Source organism: Trichechus manatus, unplaced genomic scaffold (assembly GCF_000243295.1).
Source record: "Trichechus manatus latirostris isolate Lorelei unplaced genomic scaffold, TriManLat1.0 scaffold00236, whole genome shotgun sequence".
Taxonomy (NCBI): domain Eukaryota; kingdom Metazoa; phylum Chordata; class Mammalia; order Sirenia; family Trichechidae; genus Trichechus; species Trichechus manatus.
This window is the reverse complement of record NW_004444172.1, coordinates 953,028-964,553: the sequence shown is the minus strand read 5'-3', so window position 1 is coordinate 964,553 and position 11,526 is coordinate 953,028. Positions and strand designations below refer to the sequence as shown.

The 11,526-nt window shown below is 35.9% G+C and overlaps 1 protein-coding gene across 1 annotated transcript; it reads left to right on the top strand.

The window, feature by feature from the left end:
• The first annotated feature begins 6,312 nt into the window (after positions 1-6,312).
• On the top strand, positions 6,313-7,280 carry LOC101347637 (olfactory receptor 8H1-like). The gene is given in 2 exon segments (XM_004389219.2): positions 6,313-7,230; positions 7,233-7,280. Coding segments are annotated over 2 exon segments (966 nt in total).
• Positions 7,281-11,526: the final 4,246 nt, after the last annotated feature.

Below are 11,526 nucleotides of genomic sequence, written 5' to 3'. Positions count from 1 at the left end.
TTTTTCCAACAAAACTTGTTTTATTGTTTTCTCTTTGGAATCACATGAAAGTTTTACATACTTAAAAAAATAATTCAGAAAGAAAAAGTGTGGTAGATAGCATTATTATTTTTTTAATTGTGATAAATATACAGGTAGTCCCCAACTTATGACATATTTGAGTTACAACGATCTGCACTTACGACTGTCCGTTATTTTTGTACATCTTATTGTTAGTAATACGTGCTATGTACAATGTTGTACCACATAATTTGCTGCTGTTATCATTATCAGATATAATGTTTCCAACCCTCAAAGACAAATAAAGATTGAATTTATAAACATTCTGATAATAAAAGGAAATGCTAATGAAAACTAAAACAAACAAACAAAAAAACCCGAGGTATTCGACTTACCCCAGAACCGACTTAGGACACAGTAGTTGTCAGAAGGGAACCCCATCATGAGTTAGGAACTACCTGATATGTAACAAAACGTTTGCCATTTCAGCAATCTTCCCATGTAGGTAGATGGCGTTATTGTTCTCAATTCTTTACCTTCTGTGGATTTCTACCCTTTGCCTTCTTACTCTGAAGTTCTTCCCAATGGAGGTGGAGTGTATTTTCCTGGCTGTGGAAGATTGTATTTCCAAAAATGGTCTCAGCAAGATTTCCAGTCCCACATGCTCTTACAGAACTTGGACATTATCAACATCTCTTCTCTTAAACTAAAAAAAAAAAATCTCAGCTCTCAAGACATCTGCATTATTAACTATTTGCTTCATTCTAGAGTGTATGTATATCCGTGTGTGTGTGTGTGCATAAATGTATGTGTTTATGTGTCTTTTTTTGTTTCAAAGTAATAAATAGCTATTTTTACTAAAAATAATACTTCTAAATGTAGTTCAAGATTTCTTTGTAGTTCCTTTTTTCCTTAGGTAATGTCTTTCTAGGAATGTATAGTCAAAGTTCTGTGTTTTAGAGTTATTACAGATATTTGTGTTTATACCATGATGATCATAAAACTTAGGCTCTTGTTTTCCAGTTTGTGTTCAGATTGTTAGGCTTGCTTTTTGATCAATTATTTGTTGCCACATCATACTTCACAATAAGTCAGCCAAAACTGAGTTGCTTCAAATAGTATTTTTAAATTCTCATTCATGTATCTGCATACTGGCTAGAATTATTGACCTAGGCTGGACTCCACGGTGTTGCTGCCCAGGTCTGCACCACATCTCTCATCCTCTTTGGACCAGCAGGCTAGTTGGGCGTGTTCTTTTGGTAGAAATGACAGACACACAAGAGGGCTCTGCTAAGCACACAAACACTTTTCAAGCCTTTGCCTGCAGCACATCTGTTAACATTTTTTTGCTCAAAGCCACTCATAACTAATCCCAAAGTTAAGGGGTAATGTTGAAGTTACTATGACTGTATAACACATTTCCCCAAAACTTAGTGGTGTAAAACAACCATTATTTCTCTCATGGATTCTGTGGGTCAGGAATTCAGGCAGGTAGGAATGATAAATTTCTGCTCCACAATGTCTGGAGCTTCAGCTGGAAGACTCGAAGGCTGGGAACTGGAATCATCTAAAGGTTCACTTGCTTGTGACAGTTGACACTGAAAAGCGTTGATGCTTAGCTGGGGGTCTCAGTGCTTCTCCATGCGATCCCTCCACATGGACTAGTTTGGGCTTCCTCACAACATGGTGGCTGAGTTTCAAAGGAAAGTGTCCTGAAGGAGAGACAGAGCCAGGTGGAGGCTGTACCATCTTTTATGACCTCAAAAGACATGCAGTGTCACTTCTGCCACATTCTGTTCATTAAGGCAGACCTAAAGTCCAAACAGTACTGCCCAGGTTTAAGAAGAGGGTACCTGGATTCCATCTCTTGAAAATTCTTTCTTAAGATAGCAAACCCAAGTGTCCCCATGTGTTCCCTCCACTTTGTTTTTCTACACGGCATTATCACCATCAACGTACGCATAATTTATTGTTTATCCTCTCCCCACTCCCACTGACTAAATGACATTCTTGCTAGACAGGCTTCTTCACTATTCCTCCAATTGCACTGCCCAGCCCAGCCCCTGCACGGGGCATTTGCACTGGCATTCCCTCTACCTAGAACACTTTCTTCCTACATACCTGCATGACTAACTTGTCCCTTCTTCAAGTCTTAGCTGAAATGTCAAATTCTCACTGAATCATTAGAAAGTATGTTAAACTGAAGGAAAATGAACACACAGTGTATCACAAATTGTGGATGAGCTTAAGCAGTCCTTAGGAAAAAAAATATAATTTTACATGTTAAGTAAGATAATTCTTAAATCAATGATCAAAGTTTTTGCCTTAACAAGCTTGTAAAAGAAGAACTAATTACCCAAAGCTTATAATGTGAAGGAAGTAAAATTCATAAAACATAGATAAATAAAACAGAAAACAGGTAAAAAATAGAGACAATGAATACAGTCCAAATTTCCTACTTTGAAAACAAGTTACAAAATTGATAATTCACTAAAAATATTGTTCAGTAAAATATGACATAAGACACAAATACCTACAGATGTCATATGCAATAGGGAATATTATATACCTGTACATAAGAATACATTTTAAAATTGAAATGAAATGGGAATATTATTTTTAAAACACAATTTACCAAAAGTGAATGTGTTGGAAAAGAAATTAGAGTATTCCATTATATACTAAAACTTAAACTTATGATTATAAATTCACAAGCGCCACTCCCTTAAAAAAAAAAAAAATGTACTAAAATCTTTAGACCCAGATAGTTCAATGGTAATTTCTATCAAATATTTAAAGAAGAAACAATACAAATATTACACAAATTCTTTCAGAAAAGAGAATAGGAGGAACTCTTCCAAAATAATTATATGGGTCTGATAAGCCTAATACCAAAAACTAAAATATACTTTACAAGGGAAAAAATGACAGACTTATATCCTTAATGCTCATAGCTTTAAAAATCTTAAATAAAATAGCAGCAAATTTAATCCAGAAATACTAAAATTAATTATATATCATCATCAAGTGGGATTTATCTCAGAAACATAGGATTGGGTAAATATTAAAAAAAATTGACATAATCCACTATTTTAAAATGACAATAAAGAAAAAGATGTTATAATAATGGGTTCAGAAAAAGTACCTGAAAAATTTTATACCTAGTCATGATTTAGAAAATAAAAAGAAAACCAAAAACTCCTCAGTCTGATCAAGGACATCATGGAACAGCTATGGCTAACTTATTATTTAATTTGTGCTTATCTAATTTTCTCCCCAATGATCTGAAACAAGTAAGGATATATATATTTTCACTACTTCTATTCAGCATTGTGTGGATTAATCTAGCCAGGACAAAAAGGTAAGAAAAAGAAATAAAAAGCATACAGATCGGAAAAAAAGTAAAATTATTTTATTCATGATTACAGAATCCACAAAAAAGTATAAGACAAAATAAATGAATATAACAATGTGCTGAGATAAAGTAAAAAAAAAAAACTATAATATGAAAAAATTAATATAACAATATATTAAAATAAAGTCGATATAGCATTTTTACACAAATAAGGTTTGCCTTCTGCGTTTGTTTGTCGGCTGTGCCCTAACCCCTCAAGGTATTTTCGTAAACTCGCTATGCCGATTTTTTTTTACAGCAACATGTGGAAGAGAACTGCCGTGGTAGCTCTTGCAAGGATGCTCTGCAGGTGGAGGGTGTGGCTGGCAAATAAACACAGAGGACATGCATTATCTGTGTACAAACACAGTATGTGAAAAGTAATTATATTTTTAGATACTAGCAACACGATTCACAAGAATATTTCATTCTGATTCCAAGTTTATATATATTTTTTTTCAGATTCTTCCTTTGCTTCCTCTTCTTGGACAAATAAACTATTTCAGCTTTTTTCATGGTTTAATTTCTTTTCCTTTTTAATTAAGAAAGCTTTTGACCTGAGCATATTCAGAGGAATAATAGTTTTTATAATATATTTTTATAATAAAACATTAAAAATGTTTACTAGTCCCAGTGTCCTTTTTTTTTTTCCTTTCTGCTCGTTTTTCTTTCCGTAAATCAAAAGTCAAATACACTAAAGTGACAAATAAACTGCATGGATTTCTGTGTAGATGAATTAGGTGACACAGCCAAATCTGAATGGAGAACCAAGCCATGCTTTTCTTGTGATGCCTCAAAGTGTCCACCCATGGTGCTAGTGAGTACTTCTGGAGAGAGGTCAGCTACCGGGCACCAGTCAATACACAACACGTGAAACTGTTTTATAGAAGGCTAATCTAACATAGGTCAGGGGTATTGTAAGTGTTTAGTGATAAAATGAGGATAAGATATTGAATATATAGTATGATAATTGATGCGATATGTAAGTAGACATATAAGTAAGCATTTTACTCACAAAGAAAAATAATTGGAAAAAAAAATACACCAAAATATTAACAACAGTTTTGAATGAGTTTTCTTTGAATTTTGTTGTATTTTAACATTTTTTCTAAAAACATGTTTTATTCCTATGATAGTATCATACTTTAAAATAATTCAGTGTAAAGAATGTACTGTTCTACCATTCAAAGTTAACTACTCGGCCTTTGAGTTACAGAGTAATTAAGTATTTCTCTAAAAATAGTTTCTCTGACATAGTAGTAAAAAATGTAGAGTATCACAAACGAAGACCAAACAACAATGTTTCTCGTTATGTGGTTTCCAAGAGAGTAGGCAATAATCTGTTACAAGCCTAACATGAATACATTAGTCCTTGAACTTTTACCCTTGGAAATGTGTCAAGAAATCTCCCTAGGAAATTAGTCCCTGAGGATGACCAAATGTTGCGTTGTCAGCAATCCCTAGTATATGAGGTGCCCCGGAATTGTTAGGGTGAGAGGCAAGGGATGTTCTGCTCTTCTTAAGTTCATAGTAGCTCACAGGTATTGTTTAGATATAATTTCCTTGTGAACTTTACATTTGATTAGGAATTGAACAAAATTTATAGGTTGATTTATTTTATCTCAGGAAAAAAATGCATGAAGGAAAATGTAAAAATAATGCATCTGAAAGGAAAATAATACTATATCACAGAAATTTGCATCTCCTTAAGTGTTTTATATTTATATATTTTTGGAAGAAAACTTTGAGCTTGACAAAATTCTAGGTAGGTAATATTGGAAGAAAGGAATTGTCAGCAACTTTGGCTCAATTTAAGTATTATTCTCAAAAGTAGAGGGTTTTAGGTCAGATCAAGGAGTCCTGGTGGCACAGTATTAAGCGCTCTGCTGCTAACCAAAAAGTCAAACCCACCAGCTGCTCCATGGGAGAAAGATTTGTTAGTCTGCTTCTGTAAAGACGTACAGCCTTGAAAACCCTGTAGGGCAGTTCTACCATGTCCTGTAGGGTCGATATGAGTCGTAATCAACTGGGAGGCAATGGGTTTTGATTTGGTTTAGGTTAGATCAAATAAAATAGAGATATTATAAGAAACTTTTTTTGTTTGTTTGTTTTTACCCTAAATAATGCCAAGATTTGTGGAAACAAATATATAGAGTTGATGGAATCAGTTGTATATGAGCTGTGTTTATATTTTGGAATCAGACTTTTCAGAAGGAATTTGATTTTTAATGGTTAAGTGAAGAAAACAAAGCGTCTTCAGGAAATGAATATTTTGTAGTCTCTAATTTTAATACATAACAGTAAAGACCCCAAAGGTTGAAAATTTTGATTTGTCAGTAGTATTAAATAATATTGGAAGCAAGAGGACAGTAAATGATGCTTTAAAACTATGTTTCTATCGCTGCTTACTACATGTTTAGAACTTTTCTCAGGGGGCTGAAATTAATTAAATTAAAATATAGTGTTATGAGCATGTTTTTTGTAATAAATTTAAAATGGTAGAATCACAGAGCCAACATTTACTAGCTTTGACTTTGGAAAAATTATTTAAACTTCTGGGCCAATTTTCTTATTTAAAAATGTGAATAATAGCAACACCTGTGGTATGATATTTCCATGGAGATTAAATGTGCTAGCAAAAGGAAGCATTGAGAACACTGGAAATTTCATGCTAACTACATAATATATGTTACTTTTTGATTATATAACATTCCAGTGTCAATTTATACCCATACTTATAAATGATAATGAAATTAAGATTTTGTTCACTCATAGTTTGTAAATCACTATTATCAATTTCTGGAAATGCAAAACTATTTTTTTGAATGCCAGGTCACTTACACAAACAAAAACCTGTTTGAAGTCATTGATGCTAAGTATCAACTTTAACCTCCTACAGTTTAGCGAAATTGCACACTATGAGTAGAAGGAATAACACAAATGTGTCTGACTTCATCCTCATGGGATTGACAGACTCTGAAGAGATCCGGCTGGTCCTCTTTAATCTATTTCTCCTGATATACCTGATTACTGTGCTGGGGAATGCAGGGATGATACTAATAATCCGCCTGGATCTCCAGCTTCACACTCCCATGTATTTTTTCCTCAGTCATCTGTCGTTCCTTGACCTCAGTTACTCAGCAGTCATTACCCCTAAAACCTTAGAGAACTTACTGACTTCTACCAAGTACATTTCATTCGGGGGCTGTTTCACCCAGATGTATTTTTTTGTCTTCTTGGGTGCCACTGAATGTTTTCTTCTCTCTTCAATGGCCTATGATCGCTACGTGGCTATCTGCCATCCTCTACAATACCCAGTTGTTATGTCTGTGACACTCTGCTGCTCCCTCATCACTGCATCTTATGTGATTGGCTTCAGTGTCTCCTTTGTCAATGTACTTTGCATAAACACATTGCATTTCTGTGACTCCAATGTAATCCATCACTTCTTCTGTGACACACCCCCGATGTTAGCCCTGTCCTGCACTGACACACAGGACATTGAGATCATGGTAATTGCTGTTTCTGGCACAACACTAATGGTGTCTCTTATTACAATCGCTGTGTCCTATGCATCCATTCTCTCCACTATCTTAAAAATCATTTCCATGTCAGGAAAGCAAAAAGCCTTCTCTACCTGTGCTTCCCACCTTATGGGAGTCACCATCTTCTACAGTACCATGATTTTTACTTATTTAAAGCCAAGTAAGTCCTGCTCCTTGGGAAAGGACCAAGTGGCCTCCGTTTTTTATACAATTGTGATCCCCATGCTGAATCCACTCATTTATAGTCTTAGGAACAAAGAAGTGAAAAATGCTCTCATTAGACTTATGCAGAAGAGAGAGAACACAAGGCATTTAAGATGACAGTGACATTGCATATGTAATCTCATATTTTCTTTCTTTCCTACTGGGTATTTCTTTGGTCTTTTTCTCTAAAAACAATTTTATATTTCAGTTAGTCTCTATTTCTGTTGAGCCATTCTTTGCTTGACTCTATATGATCTTGAACATCTCCATTAATAAGGTTTTTTAGAAATCTGTATTGTTATTGGAAACCAGGAAATATAAGTTAAACTTGTAGTTTAAATATATATGCTTTTAAGGGAAATTAATGTGCAAAATAAGAAAATATAATATCATCTTTTAAACTATATCATACCAACTCCCATGCATATCCATTGTCAAAGAATTTAGTCATGGATAATGGAGCCCTGGTGCCCCAGTGGTTAAGAGCTCGGCTGCTAAGCAAGAGGTCAGCAGTTCGAATCCACCAGCTGCTCCTTAGAAACCCTGGGGGGCAGTTCTACTCTGTCCTATAGGGCCTCTGTGAGTCGAGATCGACTCGATGGCAATGCGTTTGGTTTTTTTTTTTTTTCTTTTAAACTATATCATACCAACCTCCATGCAAAACCAATTTCAGAGAATTCAGTTATGGATAATACCTACAATTTTGGCACAATGATAATAGTTTCAGAAGTCAATTTATGTATTATACAGAGAAGAAGTATAGCACAGTGGTTAAGAGCACTTGTTTTAGAGTTGACATTCCAGGCTAGATTCCTGGTCCGCTACAGTTTTAGATGCATGACCCTTAATAAGTTACTAGCACTTTAAGCCTCAGTTTTCCTTTCTTTTTTCTTTTTTTAACTGTTGTAGTTTAAATGAAGTTTACACTCAGGTTAGTCTCCCATACAAAAATTTATACATACATTGTTATGTGACCCTAATTGCTCTCCCCATACTGTGACAGCATACTCCTCCTTTCCACCCCTGATTCCCCATGTCCATTCAACCAACTCCTAACCTCTCTGCCTTTCCCGTCTCACCTCCGGACAGAAGCTGCCTGTTGAGTCTCTTATATCTACTTGAGCTAAGAGGCACACTCCTCATGAGTATCACTTTATATTCCACAGGCCAGTCCAATCCTTGTCTGAAGAGGTGGCCGCAGAAATTGTTTTAGTTTTGGGCTGATAGAGAATCCAGGGGCCATGCTTTCTGGGGTACCTCCAGTCTCAGTCAGACCATTAAGTCTAGTCTTCTTACTAGAATTTCAGTTCTGCACCGCACCTTTCTCCTGCTCCATCAGGGACTCTCTGTTGTGTTCCCTGTCAGGGTGGTCATTGGTGGTAGCCGGGCACCACCTAGTTCTTCTGGTCTCAGGCTGATGAAGTCTCTGATTTATGTGGCTCTTTCTGTCTCTTGGGCTAATACTTTCCTTGTATCTTTGGTGTTCTTCATTCTCCTTTACTCCAGGTGGTTGGGACCAACTGATGCATCTTAGACGGCTGCTTGCAAGCTTTTAAGACCCCAGACGCCACTCACCAAAGTAGGATGCAGAATATTTTCTTAATAAGCTTTGTTATGCCAGTTGACCTAGAAGTTCCCTGAAAGCATGGTCCCCAGACCCCTACCCCTGCTACTGTGTCCCTCAAAGTGTTTGATTGTATTCAGGAAACTTCTTAGCCTTGGTTTAGTCCAGTTGTGCTGACTTCCCCTGTAGTGTGTGCTGTCTTTCCCTTCACCTAAGATACTTCTTATCTACTATCTTGTTAGTAAATAACCCTCACCCTTCCTCCCCACCCTGGTAACAATCAAAGAATATTTTTCTTGAGTTCTTATATTAGTGGTCTTATGCAATATTTGTCCTTCTGTGACTGACTATATTCACTCAGCATAATGCCCTCCCAATTCCTTCATGTTATGTTTCACGGCTTCATCATTGTTCTTTATCATTGCGTAGTATTCCATTGTGTGAGTATACCATAATTCATTTATCCATTCATCCGTTGATGGGAACCTAGGTTGTTTCCATCTTTTTGCTGTTGTGAACAGTGCTGCAATGAACATGGGTGTGCCTATATCTATTCATGTGAAGACTCTTATTTCTCTAGGATATATTCCAAAGAGCGGGATAGCTGGATCGTATGGTACTTCTATTTCTAGCTTTTTAAGGAGGCACCAAATTGATTTCTAAAGTAGTTGTACCATTTTACAGTCGCACCAGCAGAGTATAAATGTTCCAGTCTCTTCACAACCTCTCCAGCATTTATTATTTTGTGTTTTTTGGATTAATGCTAGCCTTGTTGGAGTGAGATGATATCTCATTACAGTTTTGATCTGCATTTCTCTAATAACTAATAATCATGAGGATTTCTTCATGTGTCTGTTAGCAGCCTGAATATCTTCTTTGTCAAAGTAACTGTTCATATGCTTTGCCCATTTTATAATTGGGTTATTTGTCTTTTTGTTGTTGAGGTTTTGCAGTATCTTGTAGATTTTAGAGATTAGACACTGATCGGATTTGTCATAGCCAAAATTTTTTTCCCAGCCCGTAGGTTGTCTTTTGACTCTTTTGGTGAAGTTTTTCGATGAGCATAAGTGTTCGACTTTTAGGGGCTTCCATTTATCTCTTCTCTCTTCTGGTGCTTGTGCATTGTCACTTATGGTTCATATTGTGTTTATGCCATGTATTAGGGCTCCTAGCATTATCCCTATTTTTTCTTCCATGATCTTTATCATTTTCAATTTCATATTTAAGTCTTTGGTCCATTTTGAGCTAGTTTTTGTGCATGGTGTGAGGTATGGCTCTTGTTTCAGTTTTTTGTAGATGGATATCCAGTTATGCCACCACCATTGGTTAAAGAGACTGTCTTTTCCCCAGTTAACAGACTTTGGGCTTTTGTCAAATATCAGCTGCCCATAGGTGGATGAATTTATGTCTGCATTCTCAATTCTGTTCCATTGGTCTATGTATCTGTTGTTGTAGCAGTACCAGCCTGTTTTGACTACCTTGGTGGTATAATAGGTTCTAAAATCAGGTAGTGTGAGGCCTACCACTTTGTTCTTCTTGAGCAATGCTTTACTTATCCGGGGCCTCTTCCTTTTCCATATGAAGCTGGTGATTTGTTTCTCTATCTCATTAAAAAATGCCATTGGAATTTGGATTGGGATTGCATTGTATCTGTAAATCACGTTGGGTAGAATTGACATTTTCACAGTATTGAGTCTTCTTATCCATTCCATGAGCAAGGCATGTTTTTCCACTTATGCAGACCTTTTTTGGTTTCTTGCAGTGGTGTTTTGTAGTTTTCATTGTATAGGTCTTTTACGTCTCTGGTTAGATTTATTCCTAAGTATTTTATCTTCTTGGGGTCTATTGTAAATGGTACTGATTTGGCGATTTCCTCTTTGAGATTCTCTTTGTTGGTGTTAAAGAATCCAACTGATTTTTGTATGTTTGTCTGGTATCCTGAAGCTTTGATGAAATCTTCTATTAGTTCCAGTAGTTTTCCTGTGGATTCTTTGGGGTTTTCTGTGTATAAGATCATATCACTGGCAAAGAGAGATACTTTGACTTCTTCCCTACCAATTTCGAAGCCCTTTATTTCTTTTTCTAGCCTAACTGTTCTGGCTAGAACCTCCAGCACAATGTTGAATAAGGGTGGTGATAAATGGCATCCTTGTCTGGTTCCCATTCCTAAGGGGAATGCTTTCAAAGTCTCTCCATTTAGGATGATGTTGGCTATTGGCTTTGTATAAATGCCCTTATTTATATTGAGGAATTTCCCTTCTATTCCTCTTTTGTTGAGAGTTTTTATCATGAATTGGTGTTAGACTTTGTCAAATGCCTTTTCTTCATCGATTGATAAGATCTTGTGGTTCTTGTCTTTTATTAATGTGATGGATTACATCGATAGTTTTTCTAATGTTGAACCATCCCTGCATACCTGGTATAAACCACTTGATCATGGTGAATTATGTTTCTGATATGTTGCTGAATTCTATTGGTTAGAATTTTGTTGAGGATTTTTCAGTCAATGTTCATGAGGGATATTGGTCTGTAATTCTTTTTTTTTGTTGTGTCTTTACCTGGTTTTGGTATCAGGGTTATGCTGGCTTCATAGACTGTGTTTGGGAGTATCCATTCTTTTCTATGCTCTGAGTTACCTTTAGTAGTAGTGGCGTTAACTGTTCTCTGAAAGTTTGGTAGAATTCTCCAGTGAAGCCATCCGAGCCAGGGTTTTTTGTTGTTGTTGTTGTTCTTGGGAGTTTTTTAAATTATCTTTTCAATCTCTTCTTTTGTTATGGGTTGGGTTTGTTTAGTTGTTCTACCTCTGTTTGTGTTAGTTT